The sequence below is a fragment of the Rhinatrema bivittatum genome, chromosome 14 (assembly GCF_901001135.1).
Source record: "Rhinatrema bivittatum chromosome 14, aRhiBiv1.1, whole genome shotgun sequence".
Taxonomy (NCBI): Eukaryota; Metazoa; Chordata; class Amphibia; order Gymnophiona; family Rhinatrematidae; genus Rhinatrema; species Rhinatrema bivittatum.
In genome coordinates this window covers 74849479-74876331 of record NC_042628.1, presented here as the reverse complement: position 1 = coordinate 74876331, position 26853 = coordinate 74849479, and the positions used below count along the sequence as shown (strand labels likewise).

The following is a 26853-nucleotide window of genomic DNA, read 5'->3' as shown; positions in this document are numbered from 1 at the left end:
TCTCCTGGGCACGCGAGGTATTATTTAAATGAGGGGCTGCGCTACAAAGGATGTGCTACGGATAATTTATGCGGCACCGAGCGCCCAGAAGAAGTGGCTAGGCACCGGTTAGGAAAACAGACGCTCAATTAATGGGACAATACTAAGTAGGAGGAACCACAGAAAAGCAGTATTTTGGGTTTTGTGGCTTTGTGGGGGTTTTTATTTTAGATGGAGCGCATAAGACTTAATGCCAGTCCTGGAGCGGGCATTAAGTTTTCTGTGTTAAAGAGCGTGCATCGAGTGCATGGTGATTTTTTGCATCGGGAGTTAATAAGCTAATAGCCTCATCTACATACATGTACATGTGATGACAAGTATGTAAGGATACTAGGGTCTGACCCAGCATGGCATCTCTTAGATTCTCAAAGATTGCCAACCTTCCTCCTGAGGGAATATTGAGAAGATTTTGGTGGCAGAAAAGGATTGCTAAGTGTTGCTTGCTGAGTAATATCGGGAATTAAAATTTTGAGGAGAGGTGAAATTGTGGAGTAAATTAATTTTTTTAGTGCATGTGCCTTGATTAAAGCTAGGAGAGGTAGGCAATTTCTTTTAGTGTGTGCGTGCCTTGATTTAAAAAAAAGACTAGGAAAGGTAGGTTATTTCTTTTAATTTGTGTGTGCGCTTTGCTTAAAAATAAGACCAGGAATGGTAGGTAATTTATTTTAGTTTGTGTGCATGCGCTTAGATTAAAAAAAATAAATTTGAAAAGGTAGGTAAAAAGTTCCTAATTTTTTTTAGAGCAGTTGGCTGAATTCAGAAAGAGCCACTTTACTGGTTACGTGTTCTTCAGCGATGGAAGAGAACCTAATTTTGAGGTTATTTTTCAGTAATCAGAATTATTCCTTTATGGGTCAAAAAGTATTAATCTTCCCAGACGTATGTAAACAACCCCAGTTTAGGAAGAAAGCATTTCTTCAATACAGAGATGCAATCTTAGCATGGGGCAATATCCAGGTAAATGTAATGTCATGCTCTTAGGTCAAAATTATATCTGTTTTGAACCTAATCAGCTAAAAATTTTGTTAATCCTGCCACATTTACTCGAGGCATGTGGTTAAATAGACGTATTTTAGTCTAAATTAGCTCTCTGAACAGTGTTTTTTTTATTTACTTATTCTTTTCCTTCATTTTGTATTTGGCTCTTGATCTCTCTTCTTCATAGTGGACTAGATTTAGGTATTTTTATTTCTATGTCTTTATTTTCTATGAATATGAACCTGGCATTAATCCTTATTTCTGTAAAGCATTTACTACTTGTATTTATCAAAAACAGTTAAAAAAAAAAAAAAAGGACATTTTCACATAAAAATCAATCTAATTATCAATTATTTAAACCGAGTGACCTAGCCCTTATCTATTAGAGTCATTGTCCCCTTACAGATCATTTCCAAATTAACATTAAATACACTAGATAAATTTAAAGGATTCTGATTTAAACATTCCTACTCCCATAGCAACCTAACAGGGTCATTTATCATTTCGCATTAGAGCCTTAATGCTAAGGCCCTACCGCATGCAGTAAATAGTGCAACATGCCGCGATAGCTTTTTCTGTGCGTTGTGCCCGTGATAGCCATGCATTATTTATTTAAGAGTTTTTATACCTTCATTAAGTTATTTACCATCATAACGGTTTACAATAAGGCACCTATATCAAAGAAAGTGTAGATCCTAATTTACATGGATGGTGCCATTGTGATTCGGTAACAAACAGTAATTAAGAATAATATGGGTTGTGCTCAGGAAATTGCCTTTAGAGAAATTCCCTTGGGGGGTTAAGTGTTTTATGGTACTTCATCCTGATGGTTTGGCTACAGTTAAAAGTGAGTGAACTAATTTCCAGTAGTATCTGGAAAATATGCTTTGGGTGCTCTGAGTCCGCTTTAGCCTTATTTATTTGCCTGCGTCATTTTCTTTCTTGAAGGCTTGTTTGAAAAGCCAGGTTTTGAGTTGTGTTTTGAAAAGTTTATGATTACTCTGGAGTCTTAAGTCAAGGGGCATTGAGTTCCATATTGTGGGACCAGCCAGGGATAGTGCACGTTCCCTAACTTGGGTAAGTCTTGCTGTTTTTACAGATGGAATCGTTAAAAGAGCTTTGTTTGCTGATCTTAAATTTCTGTGTGGGATGTATACTCGAAGTGCTGTGTTCAGCCACTCTACTTTTTCGTCATGGATAAGTTTGTGAATTAAGCAAAGTGCTTTGAACTGAATTCGCTGTTCTATGGGTAGCCAATGTAGTGTGGCGAGTGTATCTGTTATGTGGTCTCTTTTACTTTTTCCAGTGAGAATTCGAGCTGCAGCGTTTTGTAAAATTTGTAGCGGTCTTATTGTAGTGTGGGGTAGACCAAGCAGTAAAGCATTGCAATAGTCCGTGCTGGCAAATATCAGAGATTGGAGTACTGTACGGAAGTTTGGCAGGGATAGTAATGGTTTAAGTTTTCTAAGTATCATGAGTTTTGCATATCCTTCCTTTACCTTTAGTGAAATGTGTTGTTTGAGGTTTAGTTCAGTGTCAATTATTACGCCAAGATTGTGAACTTTCTCGGCTAAATCAATTTTTTGGTTGCTATTGAGAATTATTGGAGTTTGTGTAATATTCATGTTTTTCCTTTCTAAGTGTATGAATTCAGTTTTGTCTATGTTGATTATCAGCTCCATTTGGTTTAGCAGTTGTTTTATTATGTCTAGATACATTATGGCTAAACTCATTGTTTTTTCAATAGTTTCCTCTATTGGTAAGATTAGTTGGATGTCGTCAGCGTAGATGTAGTGTATGATTCCAAGTCCGGCCAGGAGATGGCATAGTGGTAGTAGATATATATTAAAAAGCGTCGCTGATAGTGCCGATCCTTGTGGGACTCCTGTTTGTAGGGTAATCTTTTCGGGAAAAGGGTTTTTTTGTTTTTTTTTTTTTATCACATATGCCATTCAGGGATAGAGAGAGAGACTTTACATAGGCAGCAATATGTTACTCTCTATTAATACCACTGTAAGAGGGGGCACTTAACTCTGCGTCGGGTTTTGGGGGGAGGTTACATACATAGTAGAAGGTACGAACAGAAAAGTACACATCACTGAGAACTGCCATTAAGCTTGCCTAGGAGACATCCCAACATTGCCACCTGGACCTGAAGAGAATTAAAAGACAAGCCCTTGGCTAGGCCGTTCTGCAAAAATGCCAAAATCTGTGGCACTGATGAACTGCGGGGAAGTACCCCATGCTCCTTGCACCATAACTCGAACACCTTCCATACTCTAACATACATCAATGAAGTAGATAACGTCCTCCTGCTAACCTTTCTTCATCAATTGCCTCCGCTCATAAGCCAGGCCGCTAAACAAAAGTGATCTGCCTGATCGAAAAATATAGGGCCTTGACGTAACAAGTGTGTAAGGTGACCCAGACAGAGTGGATCGTCGACTGCCAGATTGACTAGATCAGCGAACCACCGGCGCCGAGGCCATTCCGGTGCCACTAGTATCACCTTCCCTGGATGAGCTCTATGTGGCGTAAAACCTTGCCGACCAATGGCCATGGAGGGAAGACATAAAGCAGGATCCTGGGTGGCCACGGTAGAACCAAGGCGTCGATCCCTTCGGCTCTGTGTTCCCGGCTGCAACTGAAGAAGCGGGCGGCCTTGGTGGTCCTTTGAGTTGCCATCAAGTCCAGAAGGGGTACCCCCCACTTTCGGGTGATGAGGGCCATCGCCTCCTCAGAAAACTCCCACTCCCCAGGATCGATCCTTTGAAGACTCAAGTAATCCACCTGCACGTTGTCCGTGCCTGTGATGTGTAACGCTGCCAGAATGGTGAGATGCTTCTCCGCCCAGACCATGAGCTGTGCCGCCTCTGCGGCCACCGGGCGACTTCTGGTGCCATCCTGCCGGTTGATGTAGGCCACCATCATTGCATTGTCAGATAGCACCCATATCGCTCACTTAAGCACAATCTGCAAAATGCTTGGAGCGCTAGCCGGACCTCCCTCGTCTCCAGGCAATTGATGGACCATTGCAACTCCTCCATCGACCAAGTCCCATGGACTGCCTGCGATTGGCATACTGCTCCCCAACCCGACAGGCTGGCATCCGTGGTGACCACCATCCACTGAGGGACTTTGAGATCCACTCTGCGAGACAGATGCTCTGGGATCATCTACGAGCCAAGACTGGATCTGGCGGATTCTGTGAGCGGCAATGGGATCTGAAACTGCTCAGACTTCGGATCCCATTGAGACAGTAACGCTCTCTATAAGTGTCTCATATGAGCAAACGCCCAAGGGACCAACTCTAGGGTGGATGCCATGGAACAGAGGACCTGCAAGTAGTCTCAAGCCGAGGGGGGTCGGAAGAGACAATAGGCGTCTGACCTGTTGCATCAACTTGGAAATCATGTCCTCTTGGAGAAAAACCTTCCCCAACCGGGTATCAAATCGAGCTCCCAAGAAATCCAGCACCTGAGAGGAGAAAAGGTTGCTTTTCGCCTGATTGACCACCCATCCCAGCGATTCCAGGAGCCCCACAACTCTCTCGACCACCGCCTCGCACAGTCCTTCGACTTCACACGGATGAGACAGTCTAGATATGGGTGAACTAGCACAGTCTCCCTCCAAAGGGCTGCTGCAACTACCACCATCACCTTGGTGAAAGTACGAGGGGCTGTCGTGAGGCCGAACGGCAGCGCACAAAACTGGAAATGGTCGCTGAAAATCTTGAAGCGAAGAAACATAGAAATGATGGCAGAAGACCAAACGGTCCATCCAGTCTGCCCAGCAAGCTGTCACACATTTTTTTTTTCATACGAGCCTCACTGTTACTCTTGTCCCTTTAAATAACCTTTTTGGTTCTATTTCCCTTCCACCCCCGCCATCATAGATAGCAGTGCTGGAGCTGCATCTAAGTGAAGTATCTAGCTAATTGGTTTGGGGTAGTAACCGCCATAATAAGCAAGCTACTCCCACGCTTGTTTACCCAGCCTGTGCAACTCAGTCCTTGTTGGTTGTTTGAACACAAATCCACTTTTCTTCATACTCCCTGCTGTTGAAGCAGTGAGCTGCACTGGATATGTATTCTAAGTGAAGTATCAGGCTTGATTCGGGATAGTAACCGCCGTAACAAGCAAGCTACACCCATGCTTATTTGTTTTACCCAGACTATGTAATTCAGACCTTGTTGGTAGTTGTCTGAATATAAATCATCTTTTCTTCATTCCTCCTGCCATTGTAGCAGAGAGCTATGCTGGATATGCATTGAAAGTGAAGATTCAGGCATTTTTGGTTTGGGGTAAGTAACCGCCGTAACAAGCAAGCTACTCCCCTGCTTTTATGTGGATGCAAATCCTTTTTTCCACATTTCCTCTTGCCATTGAAGCATAGAGCAATGTTGGAGTTGCATTAACCGTGTGTATGTTTATTGAATAAGGATATTAATCTCCAGGTAGTAGCCGTCATTCCCGCAAGCCACCCCCCATGCCTCTTCTCTTCATTCACATCCTCTAGACTTTATGGATCCACAGTATTTATCCCATGCCCCTTTGAAGTCCTTCACAGTTTTGGTCTTCACCACTTCCTCCGGAAGGGCGTTCCAGGCATCCACCACCTTCTCTGTGGAGAAATACTTCTGACATTGGTTCTTCCTCCCTGGAGTTTCTCTGATGTTTCCCTGAAACCTCTGATGATCCGTGTAAACTGCTATGTGCAAATATGCCTCGGTCAAATCCAGGGATGCCAAGAACTCGCCGCTGCGAACCGCCGCTATGACTGATCGCAAGGTTTCCATCCTGAAATGTGGACTCTTGAGGGCTTTGTTCACCTTTTTGAGGTCAAGGATCGGAAGGAAAGACCTCTCCTTTTTGGGGGACATCATACCTGTCCGCCCGAGGGACAGGTATGATGGCCCCCAGACTTAGGTCGAGGGTCTGGCGCACGAACCATGCCTTGCGGGGACCGCAAGGGGACACCAGAAACAGGTCACGGATGGTCCAAGCAAATTCCAACACGTAACCGTGCCTTATGACATCGAGAACCCAATGGTCTGTCGTAATCTTGACCCATTCCTCATAAAATCCGGACAGCTGTCCTCCCACTCTGGGAACTGAGGAATGGGCCAACCGCATCTCATAGTGCTGACTTGGCCCCAAGGGAAGCGGAACCGGCACGGTCCCTACCGGGCCGTCGCCTTCGAAAGGAGACCAAGGCTGGGCTCTGGTGGCGGGTTGCTGCTGAGTCGCTCCTGGAGACCTGTTCTGCCGGAATCTTCTCTGGCCATGAAACCGGTTGCGGGCCGCCGGAAATCCTCTGGAGGACCTTGGTCTGTCCTCTGGCAGCCGGTGAACCTTATTCTCGCCCAACGACTTAATCAACTGCTCCAAGTCCTCACCAAAAAGGAACTTCCCCTTGAAAAGAAAGGAACTCTACTGGGCCTTAGAAGAGACATTAGTGGACCAATTGCACAGCCAAAGTAGCCTTCTGGCAGAGACTGCCGACGCCATGGTTCTGGAAGACGTCCGTAGGAGGTCATATAAGGCGCCTGCCCCATATGCCACCGCCGCCTCCAGGCGCTCCGCCTGCGCCACTTCCAAAGGCAGGAAGTCCTGGGAAGTTAACTGTTGGACCCAACGTAAGCCGGCCTGGAGCATAAAACTACAGCAGACCGCCGCCCGAATGCCCAGGGCAGAAACCTCGAAAATCCTCTTTAGGAGAACCTCCAGCTTCCGGTCCTGGAGCTCCTTTAAGGCCCCCACTCCAGCAACTGGGATCGTAGTCCTCTTTGTAACTGCCGACACCGAAGCATCCACCTTGGGGGACCTGAGGATCTCCAAGACCACCTCCGGCAACGGATATAACTTCTCCATCGCCTGCCCCACTCTGAGGCTGGCATCCGGAACATCCCACTCCCGAGTTATGAATTGGTGGAGCACGGGATGAAGAGGAAAGATCCGGGAAGAACCCCGCAACCCCAGGTCCACTGCACCTGGAGAAAATGCCTCCTGTGGGAGATCCACTCCTAGCTCCGCCAAGACCCACGAAATAAGCGGGTCCAATTCTTCCTTGTGAAAAAGGCGGACCACCTTCGGTTCATCGCCTTCCAGAGTATCCGCCCTCCCCAGGTCCCTCCAGGAGGGGGTGGAGGAGTCAGGGTCACATCCGCCTGTCCATCTCTCGTGGGGTCAGATACTGAGGCTGCCGCCCCAGGGAGAGAGGCGCTCTTAAGCTTCTTTACTCGCAGAGACCCCCGGGGGTCTTGAGATTTCGGCACCTTGCTTGGGGGACCCTCCGGCCGCCCCTGTACAGCAGCCTCTCTCTGATGAGCTTGCATGGCCAGAACAGCCTTGTGCATGAAGAGGACAAAGTCCAACAAGAAGGCCTCAGCCCTGCCCCCCTGGGCGGTAAAATATCGTGATCATCCCCAAATCCTCTCTGGGCTGCTCCCGCAGGTTTTCTGGGCTGTTGGGGACAGGAGAAAGATGAGAAGGGAGCTCCCCTTCCCCTAAAGCCTGAATTTCTGCCGTGGCAAATGATTCCAAGATGGCCGCCATTCCTGCGCTCAGCGGGAACGGATCGGCCTAACTGCCCCGATCAGGCTGCTGCTTCTGAGACTGAAGTACCTTCCCCACCGGGAAGGCACCGAATACAGAGGCCTGTGCGGGAGAGCCGAGAATCGGACTCCCCACAGGCCGTGCAACGCGACGGGCGCGGCATAATGGAGGGTGGGGGGTCGCAACGAAGCAGACAAAATGGTGCGAGCCTCACGGCAGCCACCAATATTGTGTGCCCCGCCAGCTGAGCGCTCCCGCAGGCAGCGCTGTGCCAATCGCCAGTGGAAGCTGCATCCCCAGAAGAAGGCTGTCTATTTTTTTTTTCCTTTGGCTAAATTTAAAACATCTTCCTCTTTTTTTTTTCAGGGACTGAGGGGGAGGGGGACCGGACTACCGGTGTCACCCCTAAAAAGCCTTACCTTGTGGGAGCCATGCAGGATTGCCGACCTCAGCTCCTGAATTGCCTACTACCAGGGGACATAGTCTCACTGAGACCTGCCAATCCCCTGGGAAGCTGAGTCTCTGTTAGCAGTTGATCTATTTATTTATTTATTATTTTTATATACCGACATTCGATCGAGATATTACATCGGTTTACATTCAGGTACTGCAGGTATTTCTCTATCCCCAGAGGGCTTACAATCTAAGTTTTTGTACCTGAGGCAATGGAGGGTAAAGTGACTTGCCCAAGGTCACAAGGAGCAACAGCAGGACTCGAACACTGGTCTCTTGGTTTGTAGTCCACTGCTCTAACCACTAGGCTATTCCTGCAGAGTTCCTCTTACTACTTTTTTTTTTTTAAACCAACTTTACAATCCCGTCTGCACTGCAAAAAACTATCCTCTCTTTTTTTTTTTTTAAGCCTAGCCTACACCTCAACTAAAAGTGCATACCGCAGGTTTTGCACCACCTCCATCTGCTGGAGACAGAGAAATACTGAGGAGTTGCAGGTGGCGCACCAGGTTAAGAGGCGGTGCTTTACAAGTTTTTCTCTGTTTCCATCTGCTGGAAGGGAGGCAAAACCCAGCAGTCTGGACTGATCTGGGTATGTACAGGGAAAGATTTGTTTAGTTTGACCTACTCCCCTCTACTCTATAAAGCTCTATTGGACCTGGACAAATGGTGCAACCTCCCGATATCCTGGTTAGGTCGTATAGCAACTATAAAAATGAACTTTCTGCCCCGGCTATTATATCTGTTTCGATCTCTGCCTATTCCCATTCTGAATAAAGTACTGAAAAACTGGCAAAAAAGAGTTTTCAGTTTTATCTGAAAAAGATGACCTCCCAGGGTCAGCATATAAAATAGTTTCAAAGGGGAAAGAGTATTATCGGGAGGGATCAATGTTAAACTGGTGATAATACTGTATATTTGTATACTTATGTATATCCAATGTATGGAGATCACCAATAAAAATGTTTGTTAAAAAAAAAAGTGCAAAAGATGTAATCCACTGCCTCTCGCCACACAATGGGCCTCAAGCAGTCTCAGAGACCAGCACTATTGTTCCATCATTCATCGGTTCAGTTAATTAAACCCATAACTTTTACTCCTTGTTTAAAATGCCATCTTGGAAGTCCAGTCCAAATGTATTCCATGCATTTAAAAAGTGGAAGGTCAAATGACTGCCAGCATTTAAAAGGCTGATGCAAAAAAGGCTATTTTATCCAACAGAACTTTTTCAAAATGAAAAACGGATCCATCTAAAGAAAACAGGAAAAAGAATAAGCATTGGCAAGTTAGATATAAAACACTGATAAGGCAGGCTAAAAGAGAATTTGAAAAGAAGCTGGCCACAGAGGAAAAAACTCATAATAAATTTTTTATTAATATACTGTATATCCAAAACAGAAAGTCTATGAGGTTGTCTGTTGGACCACTGGATGAGTAAGGGATTAAAGGGGCACATAGGGAAGATCAGGCCATCGCGAATAGACTAAATTAAGTCTTTGCTTTGTGTTTACTGAAGAGAATATTGAGCAGATATCCATGCCGGAAGTTGAAGTGAATGGTGATAATTCAGAAAAACAAACAAATCACAGTGAAGCTGGAAGATGTAATAGGGCAGATTGACAAACCAAAGAGTACCAAATCATCCAGACCAGATAGTATACACCCTAGAGTTCTGAAAGAACTCAAAAATGAAACTGCAGATCTATTACTAGTAATTCAACTCAGTTCATTGTAAAGCCTATAAACTGTATTGCATGTTCTTTGTAAACCGATGTGATGTTCCCAACGAATGTAAGTCTAGAAAAACTTTAAATAAATAAATAAATAATTTGTAACCTATCATTAAAATTCTTCATTGTATTTATTTATTTATTTAAAGCTTTTCTATACCGACTTTCATGATAAAGATCATATCAAATCGGTTTACAAAGAACAGAAAGGAAAACAACATTAACCATAACTGGCAGGAGCGAAGGTTACAATAAAACAGGGGGAAGTAACTGGGAAGAAGAAAGCAGAAGGGGGGAGAAACCCAGTAAATAATTACAACTACAACGAAGGCAGGTATTTGTATTGTACCCAAAGATTGGAGGGTGGTCAATCTTTAAAAAGGGCTCCAGGGGTGATCCGGGAAACTATAGACCGATGAGTGATTTCAGTGCTGGGAAAAATCATGTAAACTATTTTAAAGGACAAAATCACAGAACATATAGAAAGACATGGTTTAATGGGGATTTACACAAGGGAAATCTTGCCTCACCAAGCTGCTAAATATTTTTGAATGGGTTGATAAATATGTGGAGAGACTGGAGAACTGGGCATCTAAATGGCAGATGAAATATAATGTGGACAAGTGCAAAGTGATGCACGTAAGTAAAAATAATCCCAATTTTAGATACACAATGTCGGGTTCCATATTAGGAGAAATCACCCTGGAAAAGCATCTTGGTGTCATTGTGGACATCACATTGAATTCCTCAGTTCAGTGTATAGCCAGTCAAAAAATGCTAACAATCTTAGGAATAATTCAGAGATCATCATAATTTCTCTGTATAGGTCTATGGTGCGACTGTACCTTGAGTATTGTGTGTTCTAGTTGCCCCATCAGAATAAAGATAGACTGAATTAAATAAGGTACAGAGAAGAGCAACAAAAATGAAGTGGATGGAATAGCTACCTTATGAAGAAAGGTTCAGTTTGGAGAATAGATAAGTTAGAGGAGATACGATAGAGGTTTATAAAGTCATGAGTGAAGTGGAAAAGATGATTAGGGAACAGTTATTTACTAGTCAGTTAATATTAGGACTAAAGATACTCCTTGAAACTAAAAGTTGGTAGATTTAAATCAAATTGGAGAAAGGAACCTGCTGATTTTCATTCTTGGAGTCCCACAGATAAGTCCAGACGCATGGATTTTTCTCCCCTACCAGCAAATGGAGAAAGAAGAAAAGCTTTTACTTATCAGTAGTACATTAGACACTGTGCCACCTGCAGTTGCTCAGTATGACTTGTACCCAAGCCTAGCCATTCAAACTACTCAAACTTTTATCCACTCAACGAGCAGGGGGGAAATAACTCCAAATGGAACAGGCTTATATATAAAAAATTCAATGCCAGAACCAAAATAACCTTTGATCTCTATACACACAGAATAGAGCAGTCTTTTAAACCAGGGCAGGGCTCTGGACTGAAATCTGTGGGATTCCAGGAATGAAAATTAGAGGTATGAATCAATTTTCTTTTCCTTATCGTCCCGCAGATCAGTCCAGATGCATGGGATGTATCCAAGGTCCCTTAAACTGAGTGAGAACCTGAAAAACCTGTTTGCAACACACACTTACCAAAACCAGCTGACTCCAGAGCCTGAACATCCAGCCGATAATGCTTGGTAATGCAATGAAGACCCCGTCACTGCTCCACAAATCTCTTGTGGCAACACCACAGACTAAAATGCAGTTTGCAACCAATTGGAATGAGTCCTAAGTCCCTCCGGAACTGGGATTCCTTTGCAATAGCCTTTATCCATCAGGAAACGGTCGCGTTCAATGCATTCTCCCCCTTGTTACAACCCGCAAAGAGCACAAACAAATGATCCATTCTCTGAAAACTGTTAGTGACTTTCAAGTAGCTCAAGACAATCGTTCACACATCGAACAATTGCAGCTCTCGGGCATGTGGAGAAGATGACTTCAAATCCCCAAATAAAGATAATTCAACAGTCTGCCTTAAATGAAAAGCAAAAATAACTTTTGGCAAGAAAGATGGAACTATGTGCAGACACATCCCGCCTCGCAGAACTGAAGGAAAAAGTCCCTACAAGACAACACCTGCAGTTCTGAAATACGCTGCAACAAACAGATTGCTACCAAAAAGACCAGTCTCAAAGTGAGGTCCCATCAATGACATCTTCTGTAAAGGCTGAAAAGGTGGTTTACACAATTCCCTCCGGACTATTTTAAGGTTCCATGAAGGCACCACTCGCCTAACCAGCGGATGCAAATGCTTTACTTTAAAAAAGAAAAAAAAAAAGGCACAATGTCCGGGTGCGGTACAATAGAGGATTTGTGAACTCCCCCCCCTTCAATAGGCCAACACTGCCACCTGTACCTGCCGAGAACTCAGGGCTAGCCCCTTCTGAAGCCCTTTTTATAAGAGGAAAGTATTCAAGGAATAGATGCCTGTAGAGGAGCAACCCTCTTCTCAAGACACCAAGCCACAAACACCTTCCACATCCGCACATACGCCAAAGACGTAGAGGGTTTTCTAGCTTGCAGCAAAGTTGCTATAACCTCATCTGAATAACCCTTCAGTCTCAGACTCTGCTCAAAAGCAAAGCCACAAGACAGAAGATATCCACGTGTTCCAAGAAAATTAGACTCTGGCATAGTAACCTGGGTAAGGTAATCTAACCGCGGCGGACTGACTACTGCCAGGTTTACTATATTCGTGAACCAAGGTCTCCGAGACCAATCTGGAGCCACCAAAATCGCCTTTCTGTGATGTGACTCTATACACCAGAGAATTTGCCATTAACGGCCATGGGAGAAACATGTATAGCAGAAACCCCTGTGGCCAGGGCTGGGAAAGAGCATAAAGCCCTTCTGCCCCCACCTCTTGTTTTTGGCTGAAGATCCACTGAGCTTTGGAGTTTGCTCTTGATGACATCAAATCTACCTCACATGGATGAGGTACATCACATCACTCGATAACTCCCACTCTCCGGGAACCAGAGTGTGTCTGCTGAGGAAGTCTGCTTGCACATTTTCCACCCTAGACACAAGGGACGCTGACAGAACTTCCGCCCACTGGAACAACTGCTAAACCTCCAAGGAAACCGCTTGGCTTCAAGTACTTCCTTGGCGATTGATATAAGCTACCACTATCACATTGTTGAAAAGAACTCTCACTGCCCATCACATACTAATGGTAGGAAATAGGAGCGAGGCCTTCCAGATTATCCTGGTTTCCAGACAGTTGATGCTTTCATCCGTGATCACAGTCCTTGAGCTGTTTGCCCCTGACAGATGGCCTCCCCCATCCTTTCAGACATGCATCCATCATTACTACCACCCAATCCAGAATTTCATCTCCTACACCCCTCTCCAAATTGTCCTGTGAGAGCCACCAGGATAGACATGACCTGACCTCTCCAGGAAGGGGTACACTGAGCCTCCGATTGGGGGGTTCCACTGTGACAGCAGAGCTCTCTGTAACAGATGCATGTGCGCAAACGCCTAGAGTGCCAGATCCAACTTAGATGCCATGGAGCCAAATACTGGTAGTCAGCCCAAACCCTGGGACTTCAGAGGCAAAGCAACTGCCGCACCTGTCCCTGCAACTTGATTATCTTCTTAGAAACGAGAAGCACACTGCCTTTCTTTGTCTCGAAACGAGCACCCAGGAATTGCAGTGACTGAAGGAGTCAGGTGACATTTTGCCATGTTCATAACCCAATCCAGGGATTGTAACAGCTGTAACACTCGCTGCACCAACTGCTAACAAATCTCCCTTGACTTTGCCTGAATAAACTAGTCGTCTAGATAAGGGTGAACCAAAATGCCCTCTCTTCAGAGAACGGCCGCCACAACCACCATCACCTTGGTAAACGTGTGAGGTGCCGTTGTGAGACCAAAAGAGCACAAAACCGATAAAGTCTCCCCAACACTGCAAACTGGAGGAATCTTAGATATTCCTCCTGAATGAGAATATGCAGATAAGCTTCTATGAGATCTAGGGACGCCAATGGAATATCTTCCTTGCGGGCACGGGGACCACTGCTCTCAACTCTAGGAGGCATGCTAGGGGTGTGAACTATGGCCCTCTTGGTTTTGAAGGCACATAGAAAAACCATGAAGGTTTTGTGCAGCGGATATGCAAAATCTAATGCATAACCATCTCTGATTACTTGATAGGATCCACCTTAGCTTGGCCCATTCTTTGACAACCAGGGACAAATGTCTCCTAAAGCTCATGCTTGAAGAATGGGCCAACAATATCACTGTGTTCCCTTAGGTACTCCAGAGCCAGCCCCAGAACCTTCTCGGGTGGGCTTTCTGGATCACCGAAAGAGCTGCAACTTGTTAGAAAATTGATGCTGCAACAAGCCCCAAAATGTTTTTTCTGGCTCCCTTGGGTTTATCCTCCATGTGCTTGACCAGTTGTTCCAAGCCCTCTCCAAACAATAGCTTACCCTGCTGCCTAGCTGTGACTTGGACAAAATATCTGCTGACCAGTTTTGTAGCCAGAAAAGATACATAGCTGAGACTGCTGACATGTTTTTGGCTGAAGGTGTGCAGCAGATTATACAGAGCATCCACAATGAAAGTCAAGCCAGCCTCCAAACGTTCTGCCCCTTTAGCAGACAGCACAATGCCTGCCCTTCTACCGAAAACTGCTGAACCCAGTGCAGACAGGCTCTTGCTATAAAGCTACTGCAAACTGCAGCACGAATGCCTATCGCTGAGACTTCAAGTATCTTCTTCAGATGTAACACCATCTTTTGATCCTGTGCATTTCGCTTCTTTTGAGGGTTGGGGGGGTGAAGAGGAGGTGCAGACCCTCTCCCAGGGGTCACGTTTTGTACTTTGGAAGGCTGCGGACCTGCTGGGAGTGGGGCTGCTTACCCTGTCCCCTTTTCTAACCAGATATGCCTTGTGCATAAGCAGCACAAATTCAGTGAAAAGTGCTTCATCAGAATCAGATTTCTTCTCTGAGGAGTCCAATGTCTCATCAGATCCCCCAATGCTCTCTGCACTGCAGGCCCAGCAAACAAAATGGCCATGGCAGCCATGCTGCAGGGGGAGGCTCGAAGTGCCTTCCTCTGGGGCCTGAGAAGCTTGCTTCTTCACCAGTTTCCTTGCCTCTGTTGTGGTGCTGCCAACTCCGGCGGCATGTTTCCCCCCCACTGCTGACACACTGCCCGCAATGGCCAGAAGCCTACAACCTCGGGCGCACGTCACCACAGGCTCAACAGTGTTCCTGTGTTCAGCGGGAGCTGCCGTCTGAACCACATGGTTGTTCACTGCCTCCTACAGCACTCACCATGGTCCTGGGTCCTCAGACACTGAAAACCGCACAGCTGCACCACAGCCTCTGTTTTCAATCGCTTGAGTCCTTTTCTCCTGCACACTGCAGTCCCCCCACCCCCCCCCCCAGAAAACACTGGCCCTGATGCTGCTCCTTTTTTTCAAAATTAAAGACAGCGCCCTCAGAGAGAAAAGGTATACTTTCTTGTCCTGTTTTTCAGGGCACTTCCAGCATACCAGGGTGTTCAAGGGCAGAAGGAATCATGGCTGACCTGAGGGAGCCAGACCACTGGCTGACAAGGCATCCCCATTCAATCTGGGCACACTCTCATGGTCATCGACCCCCTGCTCACCCCCTACTCCACCAGGGTGATGGCCCCAGCATAGAGTCTAATACCCTGGGGGCAATTTTTTCTGTCCTCCACTGACTGCAGGTTTTGCACATTACCATCTGCTGGAGAAAGAAAATACTGAGCGACTGAAGATGGCACACTGTCTAATGTACTACTGATACAGTAAAAGCTTTTCTTCTTTGTCGCCATCTGCTGGTAGGAGAGAAAAACCCAGACTTCTGGACTGATCTGGAGGATAAGGAAAGTATTTTTTCATTCAACACACAATTAAGTTGTGGAATTTGTTGCCTTAGGATATAGTCAAAGCAACAAACATAGTGAGATTTAAAAAAGTTTAGGCAAATTCTTGGAGTAAAAGTCCATAAACAGTTATTAATTAGATGACTCTGAGAAACCCAGTACTTATTTCTGGAAGTGAGCAACAAGAGATTGTAAAAAGTATATCCAAGGTGCCAATGTCGAAAGACAGGATGCTGGGCTCATAATCACAAAAGAACGTGCCATACTGGGTCAGACCAAGGGTCCATCAAGCCCAGCATCCTGTTTCCAACAGTGGCCAATCCAGGCCATAAGAACCTGGCAAGTACCCAAAAACTAAGTCTATTCCATGTTACTGTTGCTAATAATATAACTGACTGACTAAATGGGCCTCAGGCGCATCCTCTGGAAGGAAGATGATCCAGGCTGCACTGTTTCCCACTACCAAAGTTACATATTTGGTATTTCTATGCTGTCCAGATTGGTGGGCAGAATTATATATATATATATATATATATATATATATATATATATATATATATATATACACACACACATATACACAAATTTTGGCATATTTGTCAATTCTTGTTAGTGCTCTCTCCACATCAATCTGGACAATTTGCTCCCTAACTTGGTAAACCAAATTTTTTTCTCCAGTATTTTCAGGATTTCTATTTGGCTTACTGATCATAGGAAAATTGGTTCTTACCTGCTGATTTTCATTCCTGTAGTCCCACAGATCAGTCCAGACTCCTGGGTTTTGCATCCTTGCCAGCAGATGGAGACAGAGAAAGTTTCACTGACACTGCTACAGCCTTGAGTACAGGTCAATACTGAGTGCCACCTGCAGTCACTCAGTATTGACCTGTACCCAAGCCAAGATGACCTTAACACTAAAAACCCTACATGCAAACTCCCCCAATGAGGAGAATGGGGGGGGTGAAGGTGAAGCTGCAGCCCAATGGAAACGCGGAAAACCATGTTAAATAAACAGTTTTGAAAACCCCCAACAGCTCTGCATTAGACATTACATACCAGTATGAGTGGACTCCTCCTAGCGGTGGGGCTCTGGACTGATCTCTGCTCCGACAGGAATGAAAATTAGCAGGTAAGAACCGGTTTTCCTTTCCTGTTTATGCCCAGATCAGTACAGACTCCTGGAATGTACCCAAGCTCCCCTAAATTGGGTGGGACCTGGACAGTCCCGCTCACAGAATACTCTCTGCAAAGCATGTGGAAGCCAGAGCCTCCACATCCAAGAGAATGTCTAGTGAAAACGTGTAGCAACTTTGAAATAGCCACCGCGCAAATCTCCTGCGGAGATACCAGTTGTGGCTCGGCCCAAGAGGTTGTCTGAGAACGTGTTGAGTGAGCCCTTCAGCCCTCAGGCATTTGATTACCCTGAGATATATAAATCGACCCCCATCGCTTCCTTAAGCCATCAAGCAATGGAAGCATTAAAAGCCTTACAATCCTTCTTAGGATCACTCCACAGAACAAAAAGGTGATCGGATCTAAGAAAAAGCAATAGTGACTTTCAGATTCCCCAAGAAAGCATGCCTTACAACCCAGAGCTTAAATTCTCTCACTAGAGGTGTGGAGGTATCCAAATCCAGAAAGGCTGGAAGTTCCACAGTCTAATTAAGATGGAATGCCGAAACCACGTCTGGTAGAAAAGAAAGCACTGTACACATAACACCATCCCCAAAATCCAAAATCTGTATTTAAAAAAAATAAAAATAAAAAAAGATAAAGCCTGGAGCTTCGAAATTCTCCTGACTCAACAGCCACCAGAAAAACACCTTGAAAGTCGTCCTTCAAAGTTGCCCCCGTTAGTGATTCAAACAGAGCCAGACACATCCTTGTAAGCATCAGATTAAGATTCCAAGATGTACAGACCCTTTGCACCGGAGGATACAAATTCATACCCCCCCCTCCCCAAAGAAATCGTATAACATCTTGAAGTGTGGACAGAGGATAAGAACATAAGAAATTGCCATACTGAGTCAGACCAAAGGTCCATCAAGCCCAGCATCCTGCTTCCAACAGTGGCCAATCCAGGCCATAAGAACCTGGCAAGTACCCAAAACGAAGTCTATTCCATGTTACCATTGCTAATGGCAGTGGCTATTCTCTAAGTGAACTTAATAGCAAGTAATGGACTTCTCCTCCAAGAACTTATCCAATCCTTTTTTGAACCCAGCTACACTAACTGCACTAACCACATCCTCTGACAACAAATTCCAGAGCTTAACTGTGCGTTGAGTGAAAAAGAATTTTCTCCAATTAGTTTTAAATGTGCCCCATGCTAACTTCATGGAGTGCCCCCTAGTCCTTCTATTATCCGAAACTGTAAATAACCGATTCACATCTACCCATTCTAGACCTCTCATGATTTTAAAGACCTCTATCATATCCCACCTCAGTTGTCTCTTCTCCAAACTGAACAGCCCTAACTTCTTTAACCTTACCTCATAGGGTAGCTGTTCTATGCTTCTTACTTTGGTTGCCCTTCTCTGTACCTTCTCCATCGCAATTATATCTTTTTTGAGATGCAGTGACCAGAACTGTATACAGTATTCAAGGTGCTGTCTCACCATGGAGCGATACACAGAGGCATTATGACATTTTCCGTTTTATTCACCATTCCCTTCCTAATAATAGCTCCTCCTCGTCACACAAGACGGAAATTATGCAGTGTCCAACACACACCCCACCACTTGAACATTGTCTACCCCAGTGAAGTGAGATGCCACTATCTTCTCCAAGTGCTGCCATCCAAAGAATCAACTCCTGGGCCTCTTGAGCCACTGCCAGACTCTTGGTTACTTCCTGCTTGTGGAGACAGGTCACCATCCTTGCACTGGCTGTCAGGAACTGCACAGGACGGCCATGTAACTAAGGCAGAAAGACAAGCAAATAGTCATGTGTCGCTCTCGTCTCCAACAGATTGATAGACCACAAAGCTTCCTGCTTTGACCAATGGCCTTGTGCCAAATGATTCTGACACGCTGTTCCCCAACCATAAAAGCTGGCATTGGTGGGGAGTATAACCCAATCTGGAACTTCCAATTCCACATCATTCTCCAGATTGGCCCAAATAAGCCACCATGAAAGACTATCACTGCCTTTCCTCTCAAGAGTGTGGGGGAGATGGAACTCCTCTGAAAATGGATCCAGCGGGAGAGATGAACCCTCTGAAGAGGCCACATATGAGCAAACACACAAATGTAGTAGCTCCAATGTCAATACCATCGAACCTAGAACCTGTAAGTAGTCTTGGACCTTGGGTATCAAAAAAATTTAACAGATGTCAAACTTCCTGAGAAACACTATCCCCTCCAACATGTCAAACCAAGCTCCCAGAAATTCCAGCGTATCAGAGGAACTGAGATGGCTCTTCGCTCAAGGCACCACCCAGCCCAGAGACATCAACCGCCTTAGTACTTTCTGAACCGACTGCCGATAGAGGTCCTCTGATTTTTAAGAAACCCTTTGGCTAGCCTTGTATTAAGTGGGCGCTAGGCACATCAGCGACTGGGCCAGACCCTAGTTGCTCGAGTGCCAGATTTTCCCTGCAACCCAGGGTCCACAACCCCTGCAAGACAAGAGGAAAAGCTTGCTGAACTAATACCTTTGACATTGCCTGAATTAGTCAAGCATCCATATGGACCCTTGGTCTGACCCAGCATGGCATGTTCTTATGTTCTTATGCAGAGAGGGAAAGATGCCCATGGAGAAAACTGAAAGATGCTGAAGGAGAGAAGTGGAAGATGCATTTTTATCTCACCTTTCCAAATCTATTTATTTATTTATTTAACGTGTTTTGTATACCATCATTCGCTTTCGCCATCAGAATGGTTTACAGTAGTCAAGAAATAATATATTGGTTACAAACATCATAGCAGCAAACTGTCATATTGAATGAAAATTTGGGGTTTGAAGGTTAGTTAATTACATATAAAATTATTATTACATATTATCACTCTTATATAGCAGCAGAGATACTACATAAGTTAATGATGATATCTTAAGTATTAACATGGTGGGGTTATTTAATTGATGGAGGGACGGAGTGTTTTCCTTGGTGTTGAGTTGCGTGGTTGATTGAATGAGTTTGAGTAGGTTCTGGTGAATAGCCAGGTTTTCAGGTCTTTTTTGAAAATTTTGATATCTGGTTGATTTCTTATTCCGATTGGTATTAAATTCCATAGAGTGGGGCTGGCGATGGATATGGCTCTCTCTCAGTTGTGTGGTTTTGGCATGAGGGATTTTGAGGAGGCCTTTGTTCGTTGAGCGTAGGTTCTGTTTTGGAGTGTGGATTATGATGGATTTGCTTAGCCAGTTGTTTTGGTGTCCTTGGATTATTTTATGCAGGACTGTAAGTACTTTGTATTCTATACGGTATTTTATTGGGAGCCAGTGTAAAGAGAGGAGGGTTGGCGTGATGTGTTCATGTTTTTTTGATCCAGTCAGAATTCTGGCGGCTGTGTTCTGCAGAATCTGTAGTGGGCGGATGGTAGCAAGTGGTAGGCCAAGGAGTAGAGCGATGCAGTAGTCCAGGTTGGAGAAGATGAGTAGTTGCAGGACCGTTCTAAAATCATCATGTGCGAGGAAGGGTTGGAGACGTCAGTAGTTTGTGGTATCCTTCCTTAATCTTGTTAGGTGGGTTTTGAATGAAAGATCTTTGTCTATGGTGATTCCTAGAATGACGGACCAGATGGCTTACATCATTATTAGAAATTCAGGTAAGCTAAGACCCTTCCCCAAACTGCTTACAGTCTAAATGGGTACCTGAGGTAAGGTGATGATACAATGGCTTATTCAAAGTTACAAGGGTGTCAGTGAGAGAAGTGGAATTCAGCCCTGGGTCTCAGCTCATCGCTCTGAACCACTTCTTACCTGCTATTAAGTTCACTTAGAGAATAGCCACTGCTATTAATTGCATCAGTAGCATGGGATCTTCTTAGTGTTTGGGTAATTGCCAGGTTCTTATGGCCTGGATTGGCCACTGTTGGAAACAGGATGCTGGGCTTGATGGACCCTTGGTCTGAACCAGTATGGCATGTTCTTATGTTCTTATATAAGGATACACTAAAAGGCCTTCCTTTCATCGTGCAGCGGCCAGGAGTCCCATCACCTTGGTGAATGTCTGAAATGCCAGCCTAATCCAAACAGGAGCATGAGAAACTGAACACACACTCACAGCCGCATGAAGGGAAGGAATCCCTGATGCACCTTCCTGAGGGGAATAAGTATATATGCTTCTGTGAGAGCCAGAATAGCCAGAAACTCTCCCCTTTGCAGATGGCTGCAACCACCAAGCAGAGAGTCTCCATCTGGAAATGTGGCACATTTGGAGCCAACTGCATATCCTCAGACATAGAAAGAGTCTTCTGCCTTCGGGCCTCGAATTAGATGGAATACCGTTCTCTTCCCCCCTCCTCCAGATAGCTGAACGACCACCTCTAATTTTGAGGGGAAACACACAGAGAGCTCACGGACCTCCAAAGCAAAATTCTACCACATAGCCGCTTCCGATGAGAATGAGGACCCACTGGTCCACTGCTATCCAGATCCCTGCCTCAGAAAAGCGGGCCAACTTCCCAGCTGTGCTGCCTTGAGCACCCTTACTCCAAGCTTCCATGGGAATCCGGAACACACAGCAGATGCCTGCCTCTGAGAGAATTATCTTCTGTTTCGCCGATATGAAAGTTCTAATCGTTCCTCTTGGACCATCTAAGCGCTTCCCCCCCAGAGTTCACCAAACCAAGGCCTACTCATGAAGGGAAGACTGCCAACTTGTGAGTTGGAGCTGAAGAGACTTCTGTTCGAAACAGCAAACCTCATGTTCCTTGTTGACATATGCAGCCAGACGTACAAAGTATCCGCAGTGTACGCCACTCTGGCCTGCACTCTCTCCGACTGTTGCATATCCATGGATGGTGCTGTCTGTGAACCCTGGTGCTATCACAACCCACAAAAACAGATGCCCAGCATGAATCTGCTGCCATCTGTAGCTTGGACACTCTATACTGAGACCTTGAACATCTTTGGAAGATTGATTTCCAATACCGGTCGGTTATTCTTCAGCGCCGCTGTCATCGGAATGGTGGTCTTTTTAGTCACCGCTGAAACTGATGCATCTTCTTCATCTTTGATCGCAGATAAAGCTTTCCTTTTCAAACAACCCTTTCAACTGGCTGGTGGAAAGGACATGTTCTAGCCAGGCCATGGGGACACTCCATATGAATAGACTGCCCTAGCTCCAGCTACTGGGGTATTAAAGGAAGGAGTTCCACCTTCCAGAAGAGCTCCCTGAGGACATCCCCATTGACTCCCTTTAGCCTTTGAACCATCAGAGCCTTACAATGACCTTGCCATTTAGGGAAAATCCTGGATTTAACCAGTGTCTAAGAACTGTGAGATCAGTTCCACCTACCTGCGGCATTCCTCATGCCAGATAAGGTATGTACAATACTAGCAAACTCCATGGAAAAAAAATCCTCCCAGGATCACAGCCCCTTTCCAGTGACCCATTCTTTCCTGGAATCTACCCGTGGGACTGAACAGACACAGTGAAGCTGGGCCCTCCCCCATATCCTCTAGGAGCTGAATCTAGATGGCCACCATTCCTTCACTGCAGAGAAGGGAGGCCCTGTTAGCCATTGCCGTTCTCTCTCTCTCTCTTGGTATGGTCCCTGTGGCTGCTGCTGTTTCCAATTTTCTCTCTCTCAGCGTGGTCCCTGTGGCCCTGACCGTGCCACCTAACCAGCACCTGCCCCACTGACCATTTGTGGACAGCCCCAATGCTTCTCCTCCTACTAGCGCGGCAATGCTAGACACAGACCCCCGAACGCCATGCCACTTTTGCCGCATGTGCACGCTGTTTTTCCCCGCACCCACTGCACTACCAGCACCTCAACGGTAAGCAGGGGGGAACAGTCCCTCGGCGCCACAGAACCAACAGCCGATCTCCTCCACAGACACAGAAGCTACTGAAAAACCCCATTGCAAGCTCCCCAAGCTGCTAAGGTAGCTCCTCTCCCCGCCCAAGGAACCCCAATGCTGCACAGATTCCTCTAACTAGTTCCTTGTTCTCTTTTTTTTTTCTCTCCGAGAATAGATAGAGATAGATAGAAGCCAATTCTTTCCTTTGGTGCAGAGGTTCCGATTCCAGGAGAGAAGAGACCAGACCACTGGCTATAGCGGTTTCCACTCCTTTTGCCAAACTTTAGTGACCCACCCCTGGACAAACCATATAAAAGGGAAACTTCCCCACTCCACTGGGCATGCAGTGCAGAACTGCTAGCAGGTTCACCGCTGTCTCACGGGGGATGAGAGATTTGAACCACCAGATGTCCACCCTACAGACCTCCGGACTGAGCTACCAGAATCATCACCAACCCCCTGCTCATCCACCTCAAACCAGGCGAGATGGCCCTATCAGGACCTCACAGACTCCTGGGAGGATCCAGAAATTGTCTTATCTTTTTTTTTCTTTTCTCTCCAGGATTTTCAGCATCTACCATCTGCTGGAGACAGAGAAATACAGAGTAACTGCAGGTGGCACACTAGGTTATTTAGCAGTGACAGTGAAACATTGTCTCTATCCGCTAGCAGGGGTACAAAACCCAGGATTGATCTGGGTACGAACAGGAACTGTGTGTGATTTTATTTGTTTGTTTTTTTTAGTATTGCAGCTTTGGAATTTCTCTACTGGATGGGGAGAGATACTTTAGAGCCTGTTCTAGCAAATAAGATCTGCAAATCAGGTGAGATCTGAATTTCAGAAGTGTTGGTCTCATCCCTAATGGAGGTCAATACCCTGCTAATCAGACTGATGTGGAGAACTAATAGAACAGGAACTGACAGATGTAAGCTAAAATTGTTATCAGACCAGTGAACAATAAAGAATTCTGCATATAAAAGTTATATTGATACATGCAAAATATGAATAAAGCATTAACAGCCAAAGGGCAGATCTTCATTACAGCCCTTATGTAGTCATCATGTGGATGCATGTAAAGCATGAATATAGCACAGATGGCTGAAGAAAGGATCTTCATCAGCACCTCATGAAAGCATCACACAGATAACAGCCACTAAAGCACTCAGACATTGGGCGTTTGCTATGGCACCTAAGGATGTCTGTCTCAGTGTGGATAGCAACAGTCTCAGTTCCATACCTGAGTACTTGTACCAGGGAGGGTCTTCCAGGGGCTCTTGCTCGTGCTCGTGCTCTGGGCTCTCAGGTCTGGAATCTTCGGTTTTCACAGATGGTGACAGGAAGTCACACACAGACTTGGAACTGGAAAAATACCAGAGTTTTCTTGTTTGACTGACTTATTTAGGCTTTTTAATAAGCATTCTTCCTCTTCTCTATGCAGCAGATCTTTGCAGGCCATGACAGGTTTAATCAGGTCTAATGTGTTTATTAAACTAAGTTGCTTACCTGTAACAGGAGATTTCTGACAATAACAGTTCACCAGTCACATGTACGGGAAACATCATCTTGACAGTGCCAATTGGAAAGCGATTTCCAGAGCTTTCTAGGAAAGTCTTAAATCTCCTCTGAGCATGTACGCCTGCTCCCATGAACTCATGGCCAAGCCGCATACAGCTGTTCTATAATTAAGCTAGTGAGCTCAGAAGGTGAGGAGGAAAGGTTTGAATGACTGGTGAACTGTTGTCTCCATAAACCACCTGCTACAAGTAAGCAACTTCACTTTCTCAGAAGACAATCATTTCATTGCCATCATAGACAATTAAGGATTGCCTTCAACAACAACAACAAAAAAACAGGGGAAACAAAGAACCCTGCCAATAAGGAGGCTACTAAAATACAACCCAAAATCATAAAAATCGGTCTTAAGGCTCCTAGAGCTGGGCTCTGATCCTTGAAAAGACCCTGAAGAATGGACTGCCCAAACCTGCATAATGTTGGGAGTCATTATAGGAAAATTGGTTCTTACCTGCTAATTTTCGTTCCTGTAGTACCACAGATCAGGCCAGACTCCTGGATTTTGCCTCCCCACCAGCAGATGGAGACAGAAGTACTGACTGACCCTGTCCTATACCCTGAGGTGCCACCTACAGTCCATCAGTATTATGTTGTATCAAAGCAGAATATCTTAAACCAATGAAACCAATTAACCACAACATTGTGAACTGCATACCAGCTATGACCGGTGATATAAACCAGATCACTAACCCCAAGTAGGAGCAGGACCCTGAAAACAAAACCTTAACAAATTTAGAGAACTTGTCTGCAGAAATATAAGGAAGCATTGAACAAGCGGACTCTCCGTTATCTCCACTCTGAAAAGGGTGGGACTCTGGATTGATCAGTGGTACTACAGGAACGAAAATTAGCAGGGAAGAACCAATTTTCCTTTGTTGTTCGTACCCCAGATCAGTCCAGACAAGTAGGATGTACCAAAGCACCCCTACACTGGGCAGGCCCGCAAAAGGGTCCCTCTCAATAAACGTTCGCCAAAGGTCAGCTCTCCTGAAGCCTGAACATCTAAACAGTAATGGCAAGATAAAGTGTGAAGAGAAGACCACGTCACCACTCTACAAATCTCCTGTGGCGATACTAACACTTGGCCCACGACGCTGCCTGCGCTCTAGTACAGTGTGCACACAACCCCTCTCTGGAAGTCTTCTCCCCTTACAAACGTAGGCCAAAACAATAGCTTTCATCAGCCAACACACTATCAGGCCCTTTGAGGCCTTGCATCCATTTCTGGCACCTCCAAACAATACAAACAAATGATCAGACTGCCAAAAACCATTTGACTCAGCAGACCAATTTTGGAAGTCAGGAACTCCACAGTTTGATTCAGGTGAAACAAAGATACCACTTTAGATAGTAATGAGGGTACTGTATGCAAAGAAACCCCTTCATCCAAAATCTTCAGAAATAGCTCCCTATAGGACAAAGCCTGCAGCTCCAAGATCCTTCTGAACAAACAAATCGCCACCAAAAATACCACCTTCAGCATGAGGTCCTTTAATGACACCTTCCTCAATGGCTCAAACTGGAGGCCCACAAAGCATCCGAAAGACCAACATAAGAACATAAGAAATTGCCATGCTGGGTCAGACCAAGGGTCCATCAAGCCCAGCATCCTGTTTCAAACAGAGGCCAATCCAGGCCACAAGAACCTGGCAATTACCCGAACACTAAGAAGATCCCATGCTACTGATGCAATTAATAGCATTGGCTATTCCCTAAGTAAACTTGATTAATAGCCGTTAATGGACTTCTTCTCCAAGAACTTATCCAAACCTTTTTTGAACCCAGCTACACTAACTGCACTAACCACATCCTCTGGCAACAAATTCCAGAGCTTTATTGTGCATTGAGTGAAAAAGAATTTTCTCCGAATCGTCTTAAATGTGCTACTTGTAACTTCATGGAATGCCCCCTAGTCCTTCTATTATTCGAAAGTGTAAATAACCGATTCGCATCTATTCGACCAAGTTTAAACTCCATGCCGTACCTAATCTATGCACCGGTGGCTGCAGATGCTCGACCCCCTTCAAAAACCTCACACCATCTGGATGTGAGGCCAACAACCTTTTCCCTGGAGTATACCTCTGAGACATCCCAAGGCTGCCACCTGAACCCGCAAGGAATTGCAAACTAAGCCCTTGAAAATCACAGGCTCAGATTATCCTTTTTATCATAAGTTTTTGCTCTCAAAAGTCAAGTCGTGAGACAAAAGTGATCTGCTCGATCTGAGAAAATAGGACCTTGCATTAACAGCCCCTGCAAATGAGCCAATCTCAGGGACCCATCAATTGTGCACTGAACCAGATCCACGGACGATGCAGCCTCTCCGGCACCCCCAGTATCACCTGAATGCCTCTCGATGCCCCTAAACAACCTATTAACGGTCACGGAGGGGACACGTACAGCAGGATCCTGGTCGGCTATGGAAGTACCTGAGCATCTATGCCCTCAGCTGCAACTGCGGCTGAAGAAACTTGCTGCATTGACATTGCTCCTTGACGCCATCAGATCCAGACAGAGACTGCCCCAATGAGACTGGATAAGGCCGAAGGCCTCCAACAGCTCCCATTTTCCTGATCCAACTGATGCCTGCTGAGATAGTCTGCTTGCACACTGACCACTCCCGCATCATGTGAAGCGGCTATCACCTGCAAATGTCACTCCAC

At 45.4% G+C, this 26853-nt stretch overlaps 1 protein-coding gene across 1 annotated transcript in view; it reads right to left on the bottom strand.

Annotated features, from left to right (window-relative positions):
- The window catches only part of KMT2B (lysine methyltransferase 2B), a 357171-nt gene that overhangs the window by 23045 nt on the left and 307273 nt on the right, over positions 1–26853 (bottom strand). Inside the window, exon 31 of the mRNA XM_029577331.1 lies at positions 23856–23977. Coding sequence (XP_029433191.1) covers positions 23856–23977 — 122 coding nt within the window. The remainder of the gene's footprint in view (positions 1–23855; positions 23978–26853) is intronic.